Source organism: Chamaea fasciata, unplaced genomic scaffold, assembly GCF_029207755.1.
Source record: "Chamaea fasciata isolate MVZ Bird 193981 ecotype frontalis unplaced genomic scaffold, bChaFas1.0.hap1 SCAF_30, whole genome shotgun sequence".
NCBI classification, from domain to species: domain Eukaryota; kingdom Metazoa; phylum Chordata; class Aves; order Passeriformes; family Sylviidae; genus Chamaea; species Chamaea fasciata.
The window spans coordinates 296,233-317,447 of NW_027094115.1; the positions used below are offsets into that span (position 1 = coordinate 296,233).

Below are 21,215 nucleotides of genomic sequence, written 5' to 3' on the forward strand. Positions count from 1 at the left end.
TTCCGGCCCCATTTTCGGGCTCCCGGCCCCGTTTTGGTGTCCCAGTCCGGTTTTCGGTGTCCCTGTCCCGTTTTCGGGGTCCCGGTCCCGTTTTCGGGGTCCCGGTCCCGTTTTTCGGTCCCGGTCCCGTTTTCGGGGTCCCGGTCCCGTTTTTGGGTCCCGGTCCCGTTTTTGGGTCCCGGCCCCGTTTTTGGGGTCCCGGTCCCTTTTTCGGGGTCTCAGTCCCGTTTTCGGGGTCCCGGTCCCGTTTTCGGGGTCCCGGCCCCGTTTTTGGGGTTCCGGTCCCGATTTCGGGGTCCCTGGCCCGTTTTTGGGTCTCGGTCCCGTTTTTGGGGTCCCGGCCCCGTTTTCGGGGTCCCGGTCCTGTTTTCGGGGTCCCTGGCCTGTTTTCGGGGTCCCGGTCCCGTTTTTGGGGTCCCGGCCCCGTTTTCGGGGTCCCTGTCCCGTTTTCGGGCTCCCGGTCCCGTTTTCGGGGTCCCGGTCCCGTTTTTGGGTCCCGGTCCCGTTTTCGGGGTCCCGGTCCCGTTTTTGGGGTCCCGGTCCCGTTTTTGGGTCCCGGTCCCGTTTTCGGGGTCCCTGTCCCGTTTTTGGGTCCCGGTCCCGTTTTTGGGTCCCGGTCCCGTTTTTGGGGTCCCGGTCCCGTTTTTGGGTCCCGGTCCCGTTTTCGGGGTCCCGGTCCCGTTTTCGGTGTCCCGGTCCCGTTTTTTGGGTCCCGGTCCCGTTTTCGGGGTCCCGGTCCCGTTTTTGGGTCCCGGTCCCGTTTTCGGGGTCCCGGTCCCGTTTTCGGGGTCCCGGTCCCGTTTTTGGGGTCCCGGTCCCGTTTTTGGGTCCCGGTCCCGTTTTTGGGGTCCCGGTCCCGTTTTTGGGTCCCGGTCCCGTTTTCGGGGTCCCGGTCCCGTTTTTGGGTCCCGGTCCCGTTTTTGGGTCCCGGTCCCGTTTTCGGGGTCCCGGTCCCGTTTTTGGGGTCCCGGTCCCGTTTTCGGGGTCCCGGTCCCGTTTTTGGGGTCCCGGTCCCGTTTTCGGGGTCCCGGTCCCGTTTTTGGGTCCCGGTCCCGTTTTTGGGGTCCCGGTCCCGTTTTCGGGGTCCCGGTCCCGTTTTTGGGGTCCCGGTCCCGTTTTCGGGGTCCCGGTCCCGTTTTTGGGGTCCCGGTCCCGTTTTCGGGGTCCCGGTCCCGTTTTTGGGTCCCGGTCCCGTTTTCGGGGTCCCGGTCCCGTTTTCGGGGTCCCGGTCCCGTTTTTGGGTCCCGGTCCCGTTTTTGGGGTCCCGGTCCCGTTTTCGGGGTCCCGGTCCCGTTTTTGGGTCCCGGTCCCGTTTTTGGGGTCCCGGTCCCACCTTCGCCTTGCCCGGGCTCATTGCTCGCCCCGCCCCCGCGGAGGCGTGGCCACGGCCGGAGGGCTCACGGCGGGGCCACGCCCCCGGGCCCGATTGCCGCGCCGTTGCTGGAGCTCTCGCGAGAGTTGGCGGCGCGGGCGGGTCCCGCCAGAAGCTGCCGCCGCTCCCTCAGCGCAGCCCGGCCCGGCCCGGCTCGGCTCGGCTCGGCTCGGCTCGCTCACTCCGCCCACCTTCGCCTCCCTCAGCCCGCTCCCTCAGCCCTTCCCGCTCCCTCTCCCCCTCCCTGTCAGCGCGCCGTGCCCGCGCCGCGCCGGAGCCCCGGGGCCGCCCGTGCCCCTCAGCGGCGCGACGGGCCGGGGCCGGAGGAAGGACGGACACCGTCCCGAGCATTCCCCCGGGCCAGGAGAGCGGAGATCTCCCGCTGGCGTCCCGGCGCGAGGCGGACGTTCCCGGTGAGGACGGGAACGGGAGGAGGCTCTGGGAACTCTCCGCGGGCGCTGCCGGCGAGGCCTTCCAGCAGGAATCCAGCGGGGAAGGCAGGGGCGCCCCTCAGCCGGGCCGGCGCCGTCCCAGCGCCTCCCTGGCACGGCCCCGGCCCCCTTCCCGCTGCCACCGGGATCCGCGGTCCCAAATTCCGTCCCCGCCGGGATTCGGGGGCTCCCCGCCGCCAGGGCTCTGAACCCCCTTCCCAAGCTCCTCTCCTCAGTGGATTCTCCAGCCAGTGGGGGATTGCCCTGCTCCAGAGCCGCTATCCTGACAGGAATGCCGGGAGAGCCGCCTGGGCACGCCTGGAATGGGGCTTGGACGCCCAGAGACCCCTCCCCACCGGATTTTAGCCCCTCTAGATGCACCTGTAAGCAATGCCGAAGGCTGAAATTGTGATGTGAACGCATCACAAAGTTCCTGGAGCCCTTTTCCCACGGCTGATTTCTGCAGGTTTTCATCCCTTTCTTTTTGCACTCGCACGGCTCTGCCAGCCCTCGCCTTGCGAAAGAACTGCGCTTATAAAACATTGTAACCTGAGAGCGACCGCGGCCAAGTTAAAAAATAAAAGAAACATGTTGAGATTTGTTTATTGGGTGTAATTGATGTCCCCTGCGCAGCTCTCGCAATGCGTGGGGGAGAGGCTGGACATGAGCCCAAAGGGGCCCTGCGCTGACCCCCAGCGTGGGGATTCTGCCCCGCTCAGGTGAGACCCCACCTGCAGAGCTGGGACCCCACCTATAACCTATAACCTGGACCCCAAATGACGAACAACAACTGCAAGCTTTAAAAACTAAATTATCCTCTGCCCCCGTGCTAAGCCTACCAGACCTTCGAAAAGGTTTTATTTGTGAAGGTGGAAGAGGGGATAGGTTATGGAGTCCTTACGGAGGAGTGGGGAGGATGCAGGAAGCCGGTTGCATACCTCTCCAAGTTACTAGACCCAGTAGCCAGAGGGTGGCCAGCCTGTGTACAGGTGATGGCAGCGACAGCCACCCTAATAGAAGACACACAGAAACCTACCTCGAGAGGAAAGATCCCGGTTCATGCCCCACACCATGTAAAGACACGATTAAGTCAAAAGGCCCCGCAGTGGCTAACCGATTCCAGAATACTGAAATACCGAGTGATCCTAATAAGTGCTGAGGGCCTTGAATTAGTCACTTCGCAACGTTTAAATCCGGCTCAGTTCCTCATAGGAGAACCACTAACAGACTTAGAGCATGACTGCTCAGAAGTTACCGAGATGCAGACTAAGGCGAGAGGAGATTTAGAGGGCAAGTCCCTCCCATAGGGAAGAACCCTGTTTACAGCTGGGTGTTCGCGATTGGCAGCTGGTAAAGGAGCCTCAGGGCCCGCGATCACGGCTGGGCCAGACGCTCAAGCGGAGGCCGCGGGGAAGGCGCCGCGCAGGTAAAGCCCCGGCGGACCCCTGTAGGCGCGGAGCCCCATTGGCTGCCGCGGGGGGCGGGGCTTACCGGCGCTATATAACGGCGGCGAGCGGCGCTTCCCTCAGTGCTGCTCCCGCCGCTCGTGGGGCGAGCCCGGCCATGGCTGCCGCCATCCGGCCCCTCCGCGCCCTCAGCCGCGCCGCGCTGGAGCCCCGCGCCCGCCGCTTGCACCTCAGCGCCGCCCGGTACGGCCCGGGACACCGGGGGGGGGGTGTGGGGATGGTTGGGAGGGAGGTGGGAGAGGCGCCCGCCCCGCTCCGCCCGGCGCCGGCCCGCTGCGGGGTGTGCAGGGGGAGGCCCGGCCCGGTTCGGGCGCCCCCCGGGCCGGCGTCGCGGCCCATTTGGCCCCTGCGGGTCCGGGGTGAGCGGGCGGGCCCCCAGCGGCCGCGCCGGGCGCTGCAGGCTGATGAAATCTCGTGGCCGCCTTGCGTGGGAGTGTGGGGCTGCCCCGGGGCCGGGGGGGACGGAGACCCCCCGATCATCCCCTAGAAGGAGAAGGACAGAGACCGCCCCACAGCGGGGCTCCCCTGGGATGAGAGGCAGGGAGAGCCCCCCGATCATCGCCCAGAATGAAAGAGACACAGAGCCCCCAGGCACTGGTATGAGAGGGAGAGGAACCCCCTGGGGGAGAAGGAAGGAGACCACCCCTCTACTTGATTATTGGCGTGAGGGGGACAGAGACCCCAGAGTATTCCCTGCTGTGACGGGGTCAGAGAGCCCCGAGCATCCCACCCTGCTTCAGACTGTTCTGAGCTCACTCTTTGCCCCCGAGAGCCTCTGGTGCTTCTCCCTCTCCTGCGAGCCCAGGGCAGCCCGGTCTCGGGGGGAGATCCCGGTGAGTTTTGGAGCAGTCCCCAGGGAATGGAGTCAGCCCCGAGGCTGCCAGAGCTCAGGGAATGTTTGGACAACTCTCCCAGGGAGGCACAGAGCGGGATTTTGGGGTGTAGTGCCAGGATCAATGATCCTAGTGAGCGCCTCCAGCTCGGGATGTTCTGATTCTGCCTTATCTGTTCCCGGCTTTGATGTAACCGAGCTGATGTGAATGTGACAGAGCACAAAAGCCCCAAAGGCCCCGACAAAGCACAAGGGACGGAGCCTTTTCCCCCTGGCACAAGGGACGGAGCCTTTTCCCCCTGGTTTTCCTGGTCGCCCTGCCCGGGGCTGGCAGCTGCCGGCCCCGGGGCTGTGGTGCCACTTTCCCCGCTGCTGCAGGGGGGACGCCGTGGTGATCTCGGGGAGGAAGCTGGCGCGGCAGATCCGGCAGGAAGCGCGGCACGAGGTGCAGCAGTGGGTGGCTGCAGGGAACAGGAGGCCTCACCTGAGCGTGGTGCTGGTGGGGGAGAACCCGGCCAGCCACTCCTACGTCCTCAACAAAACCAAAGCAGCGGCGGACGTGGGTGAGTGTGAGGTTTCCTTCCCGGGAAGCACTGTCTGGTTGGGAGTCCTCGATGCTGGGAGCTTTTTTTGGGACGCACCCACCTGTTGGCTTTTCGCCTTCACCCGGAATTTGGGTTCCCGTGGCTGCCCAGTTGTACTGGGCTGCGATTAAATGTGGCCTGTTGGATCCTTCAGGGCAACTCAAGCTCTGTGGTTGGGCCTTTTCAGCTTTCCCAGAGCCATGAGAAGCACAGGAGAGGATTTTTGGCCTCCTTTTCCGTTCTGCCTGGGACACAGCCCCTGCTCAGCAGCCTTGCTGCCCTCTGACAACTTCTCATCCTGCAATCCGAGGTCCTGCCTGGGATCAGGGGCTGTAAATGGTGTTGTTTCACCTGGGTCCTAAACAGCTGAAGCTGCTTTTGGAGCTGGGATTTTTAGGCAAACATCCCTTTTTTTACTGTGTCCAGAGGCCTCTCAGGCCATGGGGGTTTATTTTCAAGCAGCCTTTGCTTGGGTTTCTCCCTGCTCTGGGTGGGTCCCAAATGCCCTTTCCCAGGTCTCCAGCCCCAGGTAATCATCCTCCTCAACAAATCCCGAGGCTTGTGCAGGTCACTCCAGCCTGGGACTGCACAAACCCTTCCATCCTCAGTGTGCACCTCCCAGATTTAGCCAGGCAATGAAACGGGGCAGTTCCAATCCACCAAATCCGGGGAGAATCCGGGAAAATCGCTGTTTTGAGCCTCGCTGACGCCGTGGGTTTGGCAATTCCAGGGATCAGCAGCGAGACCATCCTCAGGCCGGCCTCCATCACCGAGGAGGAGCTGCTGGAGCTGATCAGCAAACTCAACAACGACGCAGCCGTGGACGGGCTGCTGGTGCAGCTTCCCCTGCCTGGTGAGCAGCTCAGTTCTCCCCCCGCGTTCCAAGGAGGCTCCCAAGGGTTGCAGGATGGGGCAGCACAGGGGGGGATCCTGCCCTGATCCTCCCTCTCGGCACCAGCTGCCTGCAGGGCTTCGGTCTCTGGTCGCAGAATCTATTCCTGTGGGGGAGTTTCAGCTTCCCGAGCTGGGTGTGGCCTTGGGGCTGCCTGAAAATACCCTCGGTGTCAGCAGGGCTGGGATTGCAGAGTGCTTCCAGTGCCCTGGGCTGGCAGCCTGGAGCTGGGAGTGCTGGGGAGCTGCGGGCCCCAAACTCTGAAGGGGCTCCAGGGTCAGAGTTGCAGCTCAGGGCTCGGGGTCAGAGCTCCAGTTTGGGGTCACTATTCCTGCTTGGGGCTCAGGGTTGAAATTCCAGGTCAGGGTTCAAGGTCAGAGCTGCAGCTTGGGGTCACAATTCCAGCTTAAGGCTCAGGGTCAGAGCTCAGGACTTGGGATCATAATTCCAGCTCAGGGTTGCAATCCCAGTTCAGGACCTGGAGTCAGATCTCCAGCTCAGTGTCCCAATTCCAGCTCAGGACTTGGGATCAGGTTGGGCTCGGGGTCACAATTCCAGCTCAAGGCTTGGGGTCAGAGCTCCAGTTTGGGGTCACAGCTCCAGCTCAGGGCTCGGGCTCAGAGCTCCAGTTTGGGGTCACAGCTCCAGCTCAGGGCTCGGGGTCAGAGCTCCAGTTTGGGGTCACAGCTCCAGCTCAGGGCTCGGGGTCAGAGCTCCAGTTTGGGGTCACAGCTCCAGCTCAGGGCTCGGGCTCAGAGCTCCAGTTTGGGGTCACAGCTCCAGCTCAGGGCTCGGGGTCAGAGCTCCAGTTTGGGGTCACAGCTCCAGCTCAGGGCTCGGGGTCAGAGCTCCAGTTTGGGGTCACAGCTCCAGCTCAGGGCTCGGGCTCAGAGCTCCAGTTTGGGGTCACAGCTCCAGCTCAGGGCTCGGGGTCACAGCTCCAGTTTGGGGTCACAGCTCCAGCTCAGGGCTCGGGCTCAGAGCTCCAGTTTGGGGTCACAGCTCCAGCTCAGGGCTCGGGGTCAGAGCTCCAGTTTGGGGTCACAGCTCCAGCTCAGGGCTCGGGGTCAGAGCTCCAGTTTGGGGTCACAGCTCCAGCTCAGGGCTCAGGCTCCGAGCTCCAGTTTGGGGTCAGAGCTCCAGCTCAAGGCTCGGGCTCCGAGCTCCAGTTTGGGCTCAGAGCTGCACCTGGCACTCGGGGTCACCGTTGAGCTGAGGAGCAGCGCTGCAGAGCACAGCCCTGCGGTGGCTGCTCCCTGAGAGCTGCCTGCCCTCTGCAGAGCACATCGACGAGCGCAGGGTCTGCAACGCCGTGAGCCCGCACAAGGACGTGGACGGGTTCCACGTGCTCAACGTGGGCAGGATGTGCCTGGACCAGGACTCCATGCTGCCTGCCACGCCCTGGGGCGTCTGGGAGATCATCCAGAGAACAGGTGAGAGCTGCTGCTGCTGCAGCCTTTGGGGATTCCCAGCTGGACAACTCGTGGGTCGGGCATGGTGGGTGACAGGGGTGACACCGGGCTGGGGACAGGGCACTGCTGGCTTCTGCAGGGCTCCATGCTGGGCTCCTCAACATCCCCTGGGCTCAGGGCTGGAAGCAGCACTGGCTGTGCTGGTGACACTGAACTGCGAGCAGCAGTCAGTCCCTGCAGGGGGACCCGGACTGCGCAGCGAGGGACAATCCCCAAACTGGTGAAGTTTAACCAGGGAAGGGCTGGATTCTGCCCTGGGATGGGCACCCCTGGCTGGCTGGGTGGGCTGGAAAGGGGAGGCTGGAGAGCTGCTGGGAGGGGCTGGGGGTGCTGGTCCGGGGCCGCTTGGAGCCCAGTCAGCTGTTCCCTGGGACCACCAGGGACATTGTGGGCAGGGAGGGATTGTCCTGTCCTGGGGACAGCAGGGACAGTGTGGCCATGGAGGGATTGTCCTCTCCTGGGGACACCAGGGACAGTGTGGCCAGGGAGGGATTGTCCTGTCCTGGGGACAGCAGGGACGGTGTGGCCAGGGAGGGATTGTCCTGTCCTGGGGACACCAGGGACGGTGTGACCAGGGAGGGATTGTCCTGTCCTGGGGACACCAGGGGCAGGGAGGGATTGTCCTCTCCTGGGGACAGCAGGGACAGTGTGGCCATGGAGGGATTGTCCTGTCCTGGGGACAGCAGGGACGGTGTGGCCAGGGAGGGATTGTCCTGTCCTGGGGACAGCAGGGACGGTGTGGCCAGGGAGGCATTGTCCTGCTCTGCTCTGGGCTGGGCTGGGCTGACCTCAGCTCAAAACTCACCCAGTTTTGGGTGCCAGAATGTAAAAAAGACGATAAATTATTGGAGAGAGTCCAAAGGAAGGGCACGAGGGTGGGGAAAGGTCTGGGGGGCCACACGAGGAGCGGCTGAGGGCACTTGGGGCGTTCAGCTGGAGGCTGAGGGAGACTGATCCCAGCTCCAGCATCCTTGGGAGGGGGAGAGGAAGGACAGCCCTTGAGCTCTGTGTGACAGGGACAGGAGCCAGGGCAGGGCCGGAGCTGTGCCGGGGCGGGGCCAGGCTGGATTTTGGGAAAGGTTCTTCCCCAGAGGGTGCTGGGCACTGCCCAGGGGACGGGCACGGCCCCGAGGCTGCCGCAGCTCCAGCCGTGTTTGGGTTTGGGGCTGTCTGTGCCGGGCAGTGAGTGTGTGCTTTGTGCCCTGCAGGAATCCCCACGCTGGGCAGGAACGTGGTGGTGGCGGGCAGGTCCAAGAACGTGGGCATGCCGATCGCCATGCTGCTCCACACCGACGGCAGCCACGAGCGCCCCGGAGGTAGGAGCGGGGCGGCCTCGGAGAGGGACCCTCACAACTCTCCTCTCCTAAAGCGCTCCCTGCGGTTCCCTGCTCAGGGGCCTGGCCCAGGCTGAAATAATCCTCGACGTGGTCTTACAGTCACAGAAGTGTTCAGGTTCCAAAAGGTCTCCGAGGTGGTTAAATCCAGGCGTCGCTCGGCCATGGGCACCACCAGCCCGTGGCCTCACTTGCCACATCCACATGTGCTTTGAGCGCTTCCAGGCCTGGGGACCTCCCCCCTTTCCCTGGGCGGCCTCTTTCGATATTTCGCAACCTTTCCATTGTGGATTTTTTTCCCGATATCCAACCTAAACCTGCCCTGGCGCGGCTTGGGGCTGTTTTGTCTCCTCCTGGCCCTGTTCCCTGGGAGCAGAGCCTGACCCAGCCCTGGCTGCCCCCTCCTGTCATCACGGAGTTGCACAGAGCCCCAAGGTTCCTCCTGAGCCTCCTTCAGCAGCTCCTCGTCCTGTTGCACCCCAAATCCCTGCCTCTCCCTCCACAGGCTGGGCTTCCCCAGCAGGCCCAGATGCTGCTGGGGAACACGGGGGGGGCCTCGGAGGTGAGGATGCGGAGGAACGGCCGGGTTTGGGTGCCCTGTGTGACGTGCTGTCCCTTGTCGCCGCAGGTGACGCCACGGTGACCATCTCGCACCGCTACACGCCCAAGGAGCAGCTGAAGCAGCACACGATCCGCGCCGACATCGTGGTGGCAGCTGCAGGTGAGGGGCCCTCGGCAGGGCTGGCGGAGGGTTTGTTGTCTTCTCTTCTTCTCTTCGAGCCGGGGCTAAACGCTCGGGAGGCGCAGTTTGTGTTCCGACTCAGGTGTTCGTTAATTCCTACCTATGTTACAGTCGCACAAGCTGTGAGTGCTGGCTAACGAGGTGAAAAGTGGCTCTGTCTCTCTTTACAAGGTCTTCTAAGCACAAACTGGCCAATTAGGAAATGACACCTAAATTATTTTTACTTTTAACCCGATAACCGACCGCCCGTGGGCCGCAACGTGGATTTTTCTACCCAATTACAAGATACCACCCAAACCTTGGGGTAGGTGAAAAAGAAGAATTTAGCCAGCACACTAAATCCTCCATCTTGCTTTAAGTGTGTTACTATATTCTAAAACCTTAAACTCTTGAAGTTTTGCACCCTGTGACATCGCACACTTCTATCCAAACTCCACACCCGCAGTCCCAGCGCTGTCATTCAATTTTGGAAGCCTTCTCCAAGGCCTCAGGTCAAACGCAGTTTGCTGTAATTTCTGCAGATTTCAAATGCAGCATTTCCTTGGGGCTCAGTGCCTGTCAGCACAGAAAGCCTGAAATTCTCAGTGCCCAGGGTTCCAGCAGGCGGGGGGTGTTCCTGCTGGGAATCCTGGGCATGGAATGTCCCGGGGCCTCTCTGCGAGGGTCTCGGGGCTGAGGATCTCAGAGCTGGGATCTCCTGTGGTTGAGGCAAAAAGCCACGGTTTTGGTGTTGCCAGTTTGGGGTTTTGCCTTTGGAATGGGGAGCAGCACGGGGCACCTGATCACACCCTGGACAGCCGTGGAGAGTCGTGGAGTGGGTTTGGGTGGGAGGGAGCCCGCCAGGATCATGGATCCAGCCCATGGCCCTGCACACACCCCCCCAGTTCCCACCCTGGAGCGCTGTCCAAAGGCTCCCGGAGCTGCGGCAGCCTCGGGGCCGTGCCCGTCCCCTGGGCAGTGCCCAGCACCCTCTGGGGGAAGAACCTTTCCCCAAACCCAGCCTGGCCCTGCCCTGGCACAGCTGGAAATGTGGAGGGAAAGTGCCGGAAAGCTGAGGAGTGATGGGGGAGGCTGAGGACAGAGTTGGGGTGGCCGTGACCCTGGGAACTGTGAGCAGAGCAGGGACACACTCCAGTGAGGGAGATAAAGCCGGGCTGGGGGTGGATCCCCCCGATATCTGGCAGAACCAGACACACGCACCCCACCCTAACAAGCTGGGGTAGCCCCAGAAAGTTTCTCCCAGCCCTCCCTCCCTGGCACGGCCAGAGCCATGCCCAGCTGGGCTGGGGTGGGTTTGGGCACTGCCCCAGCTGCTCCTGCCTCGGCGCAGGTGGGAAATGTGCAGCAGAGAGCCCCAGAGCTGAAATGAAGGTTCCCCCTCGCAGAGGGGGTGTGGTGCTGGCTGCTCTGCCAGAACTCCCTGAGGAGAATTCCGCTTCTGTGCTCAGGGATTATCAGGGAACACGGAATTCAGGCTGCAAGGTCCTTAAAGGTCATCCTGTTCCAAGCCCCTGGACACTTTCCACCAGATCAGGTTGTCCCACGCCCCGCCCAGCCTGGCCTTGGACACTTCCAGGGATGGGGCAGCCACGGCTCCTCTGCCCAGGGCCTCCCACCCTCCCAGGGAGAGATTCCTTCCATAAATCCAACCAAAATTTCCCCTCTTCCAGTTAAAATACCCGAGCTGAGCACCAGTAGCTGGTTGTGCCGCCGCGGGGAGATCTGCATTTCTTCGACTGGTTTGGGTTGGGAAAAACCCTTAAGATTCTTGAATCCAGTTATTTAGGGAGGCGGGAAAGCCCGGGTGGGTCGGAGCACCCCGAGCCCAGAGGGCTGGGGAGCAGCTCTGAGGGTGTGGTTGTGTTTTCCAGGCATCCCCAACCTGATCACGGCCGACATGATCAAGGAAGGAGCGGCGGTGATCGACGTGGGCATCACCAGGGTGCAGGATCCCGTCACGGCCAAGCCCAGGCTGGTGGGGGACGTGGATTTTGAAGGTGAGGAAAGGCTCTGGCTCGGCGGTTTTGGGCACTGAGGAGCGGGGACAAAGCCTGGCTTGTGCCACTGAGCTCAGGCTGTGTCCCGGGATATCCTGTGGGGACTCTCCAGAGGAGCCGCAGCAGTTGAGTCTCTACCTCTGCTCCAGCCCTGGTCTTGGATTTGACATTTCTCTGCTAGAACTCCGCTTTTAGGCCTGGCTTTTAGTGCTTTTAAGCCTTGGTGCTGTCTGGCCCAGCTTTTTGCTGGTTTTGGGCCTGGGTTTTATTTTTGGCGCTTGCGCATCTTTGTACTTCCAGGCCTGGCTTGGCACTTTTGGGCCCGGCTTTTTGGGGCCCCCAGGTCTGGCTTTTTGCGCTTTGAGGCCTCACTACTTGTGCTTTTAGGCCCAGCTTTTTGGTACTTTTTGGTCCAGCTTTTTGCTCTTTTGGCCCCTTGTGCTTCCAGGCCCGGCTTGGCACTTTTCGGCGCTTTCCCCCACCTTGGCCTTTGCAGTTAAGCTCCTTTCACACCCAGGTTGGACTCACTGGGCCGTGCCCCCCTGGCCAACAGGGAAAATCCACCTGGACTCCGCTCCTCAAGTGTTAATCCTGACAGACCCTGCGTGGCTTTGGGCTGGGAAGCCTTGCCTGGCCCTTAAGCCGAGCTTTTCCCTTCAGGGGTGAGGAAGAAGGCGAGTTACATCACGCCGGTGCCCGGCGGCGTGGGGCCCATGACGGTGGCCATGCTGATGAAGAACACCATCATCGCTGCCAAGAAACTGCTGAAACCCAAAGAGCTCGAGGCTCTGCCTGCCTAGCCAGGGCCCCGGTGAGCCGGGCCTAACCAGGGCCCCCTGAGAGCCAGGCCTAACCAAGGCCTCTCAATCCCACGACATTCCAGACTGACTCCCAAACAGGCCGATAGAAATGCAATATTTTTTATTTATTGACTCGCGCGTGGGGCTTTTCCCCACTCGGAGGTCACAGGTATTTATTGGAAGCGGGGTTGAGCTGGGAATATCCACACTCCTGCCTTGTGTTTGAGCTGGGATTATCCACGCTCCTGCCTTGTGTTTGAGCTGGGATTATCCACGCTCCTGCCTTGTGTTTGAGCTGGGATTATCCACACTCCTGCCTTGTGTTTGAGCTGGGATTATCCACACTCCTGCCTTGTGTTTGAGCTGGGATTATCCACGCTCCTGCCTTGTGTTTGAGCTGGGATTATCCACGCTCCTGCCTTGTGTTTGAGCTGGGATTATCCGCGCTCCTGCCTTGTGTTTGAGCTGGGATTATCCACACTCCTGCCTTGTGTTTGAGCTGGGATTATCCACACTCCTGCCTTGTGTTTGAGCTGGGATTATCCACACTCCTGCCTTGTGTTTGAGCTGGGATTATCCACACTCCTGCCTTGTGTTTGAGCTGGGATTATCCACGCTCCTGCCTTGTGTTTGAGCTGGGATTATCCGCGCTCCTGCCTTGTGTTTGAGCTGGGAATATCCACACTCCTGCCTTGTGTTTGAGCTGGGAATATCCACACTCCTGCCTTGTGTTTGAGCTGGGATTATCCGCGCTCCTGCCTTGTGTTTGAGCTGGGATTATCCACCCTCCTGAGCCGGCCCTGCTCCTGCAGGAGCTGTTTGGCAATTCCGGCAATCCCATGGGTTGCACACCTCGATGGCTCTGTTCTCCAAGTGCTGGCATTCCAGATTTACTCCTCAGTGCTGGATGTTTAGTTTAAGCTCTTCTGTAGAGGAATTACTTGAAAAAAAATAATAAAATTAAAGCCATATTTGTGTCCTGGGCCTGTGCAGGCCCTGGGCTGGTGTAGCACGTTCTAGAGTGCAGCTAGGCTGGGCTTTCTTGCTCTTTGGATGGTGAATTTTTTTAAAAGCCTTTTTTTTTTTTTCCTAACCAAAGAACACCTTTGGGCTGGGGGCAGGTTTCCTGCACTGTATTGTAAAGTGTGAGTGCTCAGTGAGTAGTGCGGGCTGGCTAAATAAAGTGTGAGAAGACAAAAAAGCAAATCCTCTTTGTGCCCTGGAATTATTACAGAGCGGTAATTTCACTTGTGGAAAAGGAGCAGGGTTGTTTTTAAAGCCTTTGTGAGCTGCCTCTCAGCAGGGCAGGGTCTGCCTCCCACCCAGAGAGATAAAACTGCTCCACCTGGGCTGAAAAGTGGGAAAATCTCATCCTTTCCTGCCTGGACAGATCCTGTCCGCCTTCCTGAGTGTCTCCTGCCTAAATCCACAGCGGAGGATGAAGGAATTTGTTTGCAGGCTTTGAAGCTCAGGTGAAGCTTCCTTGCAGGATTATCCAGGTGGATCTTGGGCTCTACTCTTCCTGGAGTGGCTGGAGCGTTCTCCGAGCAGGAAAGGTTTGTTGTGATGCCAGGCTCGATGATCTCAGAGGTTTATTCTGATTTTTAGGGTTCCAGCAGGCTGGAGGTGCTGCAGCCCCAGTGCTGACCCCCTCCTGCCAAAACCCCCCGCAGGGAGGGAGATTTGGGATCGCTGGATGTGCCCCACAAACACACGGAGAGCTGGGACTCGTGGAAACAAGGTTTTTATTAGGTTGTATCACCGAGAAATACAAAATGGTTCAAGTGGTGCCGTGCTGGAGGCAGCCGAGCTGAGACTGCTGCGCTTTGTACAAAAAACCTCACGGGAAACCTTGCCAAAACCGGGACAAACCGAGCCCAAAGCAGCCCGGAGTGGCTTCAGCTCTGCCCTTTGGCCCAGCTCCCAGAGCCCGCAAGCCTGGGAAGCAGAGAAAGCAAATTAAACCTGCGCAATTAAAACCTTAAAGCCTACCTGGAGCACGCTGCAGCTACCACTGGGTGGGGACAGGAAGCTACAGAGGGAGCCACGGTGCCCTCGAGTCCTGGGTGTTCCTGGCAAGGTGCAAATGCTGCCAGGGCAAGGCTGGGGCGCTGCCGCGTGTCCCCAGGAGCTGCACCTGAACCGGAACGGAAAGCTGCTACAGATAGGAAACGGCCTTCAAGGCTTTGTTGGATCTCAGTATTTACAGGGGTTGCGCCGAGGTTCAGACCAGTCTGCGGTGTGTCACTGGTGTCCAGTCTGCGGTGTGTCACTGGTGTCCAGTCTGCGGTGTGTCACTGGTGTCCAGTCTGCGGTGTGTCACTGGTGTCCCAGTCTGCGGTGTGTCACTGGTGTCCCAGTCTGCAGTGTGTCACTGGTGTCCCAGTCTGCAGTGTGTCACTGGTGTCCAGTCTGCGGTGTGTCACTGGTGTCCAGTCTGCGGTGTGTCACTGGTGTCCAGTCGCATTGTGTCACTGGTGTCCAGTCTGCGGTGTGTCACTGGTGTCCAGTCTGCGGTGTGTCACTGGTGTCCCAGTCTGCAGTGTGTCACTGGTGTCCAGTCTGCGGTGTGTCACTGGTGTCCCAGTCTGCGGTGTGTCACTGGTGTCCAGTCGCATTGTGTCACTGCTGTCCAGTCTGCGGTGTGTCACTGGTGTCCCAGTCTGCGGTGTGTCACTGGTGTCCCAGTCTGCGGTGTGTCACTGGTGTCCAGTCGCAGTGTGTCACTGGTGTCCAGTCTGCGGTGTGTCACTGGTGTCCAGTCTGTGGTGTGTCACTGGTGTCCCAGTCTGCGGTGTGTCACTGGTGTCCCAGTCTGCGGTGTGTCACTGGTGTCCAGTCTGCGGTGTGTCACTGGTGTCCAGTCTGCGGTGTGTCACTGGTGTCCAGTCTGCAGTGTGTCACTGGTGTCCCAGTCTGCGGTGTGTCACTGGTGTCCCAGTCTGCGGTGTGTCACTGGTGTCCAGTCTGCAGTGTGTCACTGGTGTCCAGTCGCATTGTGTCACTGCTGTCCAGTCTGCGGTGTGTCACTGGTGTCCCAGTCTGCGGTGTGTCACTGGTGTCCCAGTCTGCGGTGTGTCACTGGTGTCCCAGTCTGCAGTGTGTCACTGGTGTCCCAGTCTGCGGTGTGTCACTGGTGTCCAGTCTGCGGTGTGTCACTGGTGTCCAGTCTGCAGTGTGTCACTGGTGTCCAGTCGCAGTGTGTCACTGGTGTCCCAGTCTGCGGTGTGTCACTGGTGTCCCAGTCTGCGGTGTGTCACTGGTGTCCCAGTTGCAGTGTGTCACTGGTGTCCCAGTCTGCGGTGTGTCACTGGTGTCCAGTCTGCGGTGTGTCACTGGTGTCCCAGTCGCAGTGTGTCACTGGTGTCCCAGTTGCAGTGTGGCACTGGTGTCCCAGTCTGCGGTGTGTCACTGGTGTCCAGTCTGCGGTGTGTCACTGGTGTCCAGTCGCGGTGTGTCACTGGTGTCCAGTCGCAGTGTGTCACCGGTGTCCCAGTCTGCGGTGTGTCACTGGTGTCCCAGTCGCATTGTTAACTGGTGTCCCAGTCGCATTGTTAACTGGTGTCCCAGTCGCGGGGTGTCACTGGTGTCCCAGTAGAACCCCAGTGCTGCTGGTGTGAGTGTCCGGTCAGTTCAGCTCGTGGGAAGGGCCTGGGAGCTCAGGGAGGGAGAAGAACTGAAGGATTTGTCCGGGGAAATAAGGGCAGGGGTTGGTTCCGGGTGCTTCGGGCCAGTGCTCCTCAGCCACGGCCGGGCCGGCGCCGCGGGGGGAGGACAATCCTTTAAAGCCTTGGCCCTGCGGGGGAAAGGTGGAGGGAGCCCGGCAGAGGCAGCCCCGGCTCGGAGCCTGCCTGGGTCCTGAGCTGCTCCTTTCCCGGGTGGGAAGAGCCCCCGGGGACCCCAGAATGCGGCTGGGCGCCGCGGGGAGCTGATGGGTGGACCTGGGGACACGGGCTGCGCTCCCCTCCTGCTCCCAGGGCTGGGAATGGCCGGGCCTGCGGGACTGGAGTGGGAGCGGAGCGCCCGGGCAGCGGAGCCAGAGGGAATGCTCAGAATGCCCCAGCCAGGGGATTGCTCCAGGGAGGATCTCTGGATTCCTCCAGCCAGGGGATTCCCCAGCCAGGGGATTCCTCCAGGGAGAATCTCTGGATTCTTCCAGCCAGGGGATTCCTCCAGCCAGGGGATTCCTCCAGGGAGGATCCTTGGATTCCCCCAGCCAGGGGATTCCCCCAGCCAGGGGATTCCCCCAGCCAGGGGATTCCCCCAGCCAGGGGATTCCCCCAGCCAGGGGATTCCTCCAGCCAGGGGATTCCTCCAGGGAGAATCCTTGGATTCCCGAGCCAGGGGATCCCTCCATGGAGAATCCCTGGATTCCCCCAGCCAGGGGATCCCTCCATGGAGAATCCCTGGATTCCCCCAGCCAGGGGATCCCTCCATGGAGAATCCCTGGATTCCCCCAGCCAGGGCGTTCCTCCATGGAGAGAAGGGCTGGAGGAGGGGTGGGGCTGTTCCCGGGCCTGGGAGAGGTGACGGGTGAGGATGTGGGGTGGGCGACCAAACGGGTTCACTGCAGCCACTGTTCCCGTTTCCCCGTGGCAACCAGCCTGGATTCCATCAGAAACGCTTCCCGACTCCCTGAGGATCCGTTCCTGTCTCCCTGCAGGAGCCAAGGCCCCACTCCCGGCCCCGCTGTCGCCCTTCGTTGCCCTCAAGTGGCAAAACCCTTCACCCTGAGCTGCTGCTCCTCCTCCTCCCTTTCCCTCCCTGGCACCGGCTCCTCTCCGTCCTGCCGTGCCTCCTCCTCCTCATCCCAGGAGCTTCCTCTTCTTCATCCCCCTCCTGCCTTTCCTCCTGCTCTTCGTGCCCATCCCAGGTCCTTCCTCCTCCTCCTCCCCATCCCAGCAGAGCCGGCTTCCTCCGGCCCCGCTGCCGCTCCAGGATGCCCAGCAGGGTTTGGAGCAGTCTCCTTACCACCCCTGGCACCTCGTTCCCTACCCAGAGCGGGGCTCCCCAGGAGCCCCCTGGTGATTCCAGGGATTTGGGAGCAGGGATGTGCTCTCCCCATCCCTCTCAGCCCCACAAACCTCCTCCCACCTCAAAAGCATCCCCCGGCGCATCCCCCTTTTCCATCAGGATATCCTGGCTGTTCCCACGGCCCCGATCATCTACAGCTCCTCCAGCCCAGCACCAGAGTGCGGCCAAAATCACCGATCCCACCTTTCCTGGGCCAAAATCACAAATTCCACCTTTCCAGGGCCAAAATCACCAATTCCACCTTTCCTGGGCCAAAATCACCAATTCCACCTTTCCAGGGCCAAAATCACCAATTCCACCTTTCCAGGGCCAAAATCACAAATTCCACCTTTCCGGGGCCAAAATCACCGATCCCACCTTTCCTGGGCCAAAATCACCAATCCCACCTTTCCTGGGCCAAAATCACCAATCCCACCTTTCCTGGGCCAAAATCACCAGCCCCACCTTTCTGGGACTAAAATCACCAACCCCACATTTCCTGGGCCAAAATCACAAATTCCATGTTTCTGTGAAGCCAAAATGACCAATCCCACCTTTCCTGAGCCAAAATCACCAACCCCACCTTTCCAGGGCCAAAATCACCAATTCCACCTTTCCTGGGCTGAAATCACAAATTCCACCTTTCTGTGAAGCCAAAATCACCAATCCCACCTTTCCTGGGCCAAAATCACAAATTCCACCTTTCTGTGGAGCCAAAATCACCAATCCCACCTTTCTGGGGTTGAAACCATCGATTTCACCTTTCCGGGGCCAAAATCCCCAAACTTCCACCTTTCTGGATCCAAAATCACGGATTCCGTCTTTCTGGGGCCGAAATCACGGATTCCTCCTTTCTGGGGGCCAAACCCTCGGATTCCTCCTTTCGGGGCCCCGTTTCGCCGCCCGCGGCGATGCCTTCGCCCAGCGGGAAGAGAGGGAATTCCACGAGCCTAAAAATCTGCCGGAGCTCGGGACCGCCGGGGCCTCCTGCGTCCGGCAGAGAGAAATCAACCCAATTTCCTTTATATATATATATATATATGTGTATGAAAGCGGCGATCTGGATATCTCTATATAAATTAACTGGTGGATAAGGCGGGGAGCGCCGCAGGGCTATAGCGTGGTCTCACTGCCCATGTCCCGGGGAGCCTTTTCCGTGTCGGTGTCCTCGTAGTCCGACTCCATCTCGATCTTCACCTGGGGCACGGCACAGATGGGGTTTCGGGAGTAGTTAAAGGCGGGAGACGACGGGCACGAGATCTTCAGGTGAAGGGTGATACTGGGGAGGCGGGAGGGGAGAGGGGGGTGAGCAGCCAGGGCTGCTGCCCCCACCCCTAACCCGCCCCGGGGAAACGCTCCGGGGGATGCTGGTGCCGGAAGATTTTGAGCTTTTCGTAGGGTTTTTATGTGTTTCTCTTATGTCTTCCATGTAGATTTGTTTTCGTATTTTGTTCATCTGTATTTTCCACGTATTTTGCATCTATTTTTTCATCTATTCTTTTTTTTCATCTATTCACATACTATTCCTATGTATTTTTGTTATTTTCTTATATATTTCATATATTTTCCGTATATTTTCCGTATATTCTCCTTATATTTTCCCGTATATTTTCTATATATTTTCCATATATTTCTCATACCTTTTCTATATATTTTCTAAATATTTCCCATGTGTTTTCCATATATTTTTCTCATATATATTTTTCAATGTTTCTTTTCCATACACATTTTCAAATCTTTTTCCTGTGTTCATATATTTGGTAGACTGTTCATCCATGGTTGCATTTTTGGCGTTTTTCCCCACCCTTTCTCCTAAATTTTGGGAATAATAAGCGAACCCTTCTAATGCATATTGGAATTCTGTTTAGTCTTAAGGAGGAGAAGAAGCTGGACGAGGATATTTTGTTTTCCACCAGAACTCAAAAGGTAAAGAAGCCCCAGTGGGGCAGAACCTGGGGGAAATTGCTTCACCAGCTGCTCTTCAAATTGGACGATATTAATTAGATTTATTATTTATAGATTTAAGGTTATTAATCAAACCTCGTAAAAACTGTAGAAATTCTGTGCCCCTGAAAGTTTTCCTTTAAAGACTTTCTTTTCTATCATCATTTTAACCCTGTTTGGAAAAGTTTTGTGTTTTATTCCAGGCTACTGCTGAGAAATGAATGAAAATCTGACATTTTCCCGTCAATCCGCAGAATTCGCAGAGGATATCCCCAAAATTCCAGGGTTCGGAGTCTGAGAAATCCCCATGGGCTGTCAGCGAGCAGAATTTTTACAGCTCCAAACCCTCTGGTGCAGCCCCAGCCCCACGGCAGGGACAACAAAGCCACCCCAAATCCCGAGGGACGCGGCGAAAATCGGCCTGGATATTTGGGAATTGCTCAGGGATGGTGGAGCCAGGAGGATCAGCCGGGAGGATCCCCCCAAATTTCCCCCCCCAGGGGTGGGGATCCCGGTTACCTGCGATCCATGTCGGAACCGTTCGGGGAGGAGTCAGAACGCAAAGCTCCAGGTGGAGGCCCTCTTTCCTGGGGGGACACAGAGCTGAAACACCCCCAGGTGACCCCAAAAGCCCCCTGGTCCCCCACTCCCCGCTGCATCCTGGGCCAAGATCACCGATCCCACCTTTCCAGGGCCAAAATCACCGATCCCACCTTTCTGTGGCTAAAATCACCGATCCCACCTTTCCTGGGCCAAGATCACCGATCCCACCTTTCTGTGGCTAAAATCACCGATCCCACCTTTCCTGGGCCAAGATCACCAATCCCACCTTTCTGTGGCTAAAATCACCAGTTCCACCTTTCTGGAGCCAAAATCACCGATCCCACCTTTCTGTGGCTAAAATCACCGATCCCACCTTTCCTGGGCTGAAATCACCAATTCCGTTTTTTGGGGGCCACAATCACCAATCCCACCTTTCCTCGGCCAAAATCACCGATCCCACCTTTCTGGGGCCAAAAGCACCAATCCCATTTTTTTCTGGGGCCAAAATCACCAATCCCATTTTTCTGGGACTAAAATTACCGATTCCATCTTTCGGGGCCACGGCAGGAGGAGGAGGAGGAAAGCTCCTGGGAATTGCAGATTTTGGGGGGGATCAGCAAGAGGAAAGGCCCTGCCGGCTGCGCCAGCAGCGGTTCGGGAGTTAAAAACTCGGCTCAAACCCGCTGGGGTTGTGGTGCAGCCTGGAATGAACCCCCCCCCAAATTTATCCCGAGGATTTTTGGTGAAGGTGGAGCCGAATCTGCCCTTTCCCAGCTGGAAATCTCCGACACGAGAGGCTTTTGGGGGCTCCAAACACAGACACTTTCCATGAACCAGCACCAGCTCGAGGGGCAACCCAAGAAATCCCCGGATTTTTTTTTTGTTTGTTTTGTTTTGTTGTTGCTTTTGGAGATTTAAGGAAATCTTGGCGATCCCCAGGCGCGGGGATGAGCGGTGCTCCGGCAGCTCCTGTGCCTCTCCCATGGCGGATTTCCCCTGATCCCGGTGATCCGGGAGGGATCCGGGAGCGTGTCCAGCGGGGTTAGTGCCGAGCGGAGCCCACAGGAGGGGTTAGCGAGAGGCCCCTGGGCTCGGTACTTACGGCTGAGGCAATGCGGGCCCCCGTTTCGGGGCTGCGCGGGCAGGGGCTCCATGGGGATCATAATGACTGAGGGAGGTGGGAACTGGGGAAGAAACGGGGAAATTCCTGGTGAAGGCAGCACCTGGCGGGGCTCTGGCACCGCCTGGAGCTCCCGAAGGGACACGAAACCTCCAGAGGAGGAGGAGGAGGAGGAGGCTTTGCCTTCCTCTTCCCAAATCCCCGGGCTGGAGTTGCACAGAGGCTTCGAGCGATGGGTGCCGTGCCCTAAACCGGGGGATTTCGGCTCTTCTCCAAGGATTTCCTTTTCTTTGCCGTGGTTTTCCAGCTTTTGGGACGTCCCCTGGAGCCTCTTGCCAGCCCCTGAGCCCCTCGCTCAGCTGGAATCCCAGACCTCCATCCCAAACCCGGAGGTTCCCGTGGGAGTTTTCCCTCCCCAGCTCTGGGATGTCCCCTCCATCCTCAGGAGCCCCCCGGTGACCCTGCCCCCACCTCCTCGTCGCTGCTGCTGTCGCCTTTGTTGCCTTTCTTCTTCTTCTTCTTGTCGTCCTCCTTCTTCTTCTCCTTCTCGGGGATGATGTTGTCAATCCAGGCCAGGTCGTGTTGGGAGAAGACAAAATCCAGGAGCCGCCTCACTAGGATCAGGGCCAAGATCTGACAGGGGAGAGGTCCAAGAGCGTCTCAGCCCAAGATC

At 59.3% G+C, this 21,215-nt stretch overlaps 2 protein-coding genes across 2 annotated transcripts in view; one reads left to right on the top strand and one right to left on the bottom strand.

Annotated features, from left to right (window-relative positions):
* The first annotated feature begins 3,345 nt into the window (after positions 1-3,345).
* On the top strand, positions 3,346-13,010 carry MTHFD2 (methylenetetrahydrofolate dehydrogenase (NADP+ dependent) 2, methenyltetrahydrofolate cyclohydrolase). Its single transcript, XM_066206291.1, has 8 exons — positions 3,346-3,452; positions 4,480-4,664; positions 5,416-5,538; positions 6,858-7,010; positions 8,258-8,365; positions 9,012-9,104; positions 10,997-11,122; positions 11,783-13,010. The coding sequence occupies exons 1-8, from the start codon at positions 3,367-3,369 to the stop codon at positions 11,920-11,922; spliced, it is 1,014 nt and encodes a 337-aa protein (XP_066062388.1). The 5' UTR covers positions 3,346-3,366; the 3' UTR covers positions 11,923-13,010.
* A 5,173-nt stretch (positions 13,011-18,183) lies between these two features.
* Positions 18,184-21,215, bottom strand: part of SLC4A5 (solute carrier family 4 member 5) — a 30,347-nt gene continuing 27,315 nt past the window's right edge. Inside the window, exons 21-24 of the mRNA XM_066206240.1 lie at positions 21,014-21,175; positions 20,525-20,606; positions 19,399-19,466; positions 18,184-18,214 (exon numbers count right to left, since the gene is read on the bottom strand). Of these exons, the coding sequence (XP_066062337.1) occupies positions 19,432-19,466; positions 20,525-20,606; positions 21,014-21,175 (279 nt within the window). The 3' untranslated portion in view covers positions 18,184-18,214; positions 19,399-19,431. The remainder of the gene's footprint in view (positions 18,215-19,398; positions 19,467-20,524; positions 20,607-21,013; positions 21,176-21,215) is intronic.

Coding starts and splice junctions, on each gene's coding strand:
- MTHFD2 (XM_066206291.1), top strand. CDS start 3,367: ATGGCTGCCGCCATCCGGCCCCTCCGCGCCCTCAGCCGCGCCGCGCTG. Junction 3,453..4,479: donor TTGCACCTCAGCGCCGCCCG/GTACGGCCCGGG, acceptor CCGCTGCTGCAG/GGGGGACGCCGTGGTGATCT. Junction 9,105..10,996: donor CATCGTGGTGGCAGCTGCAG/GTGAGGGGCCCT, acceptor TGTGTTTTCCAG/GCATCCCCAACCTGATCACG.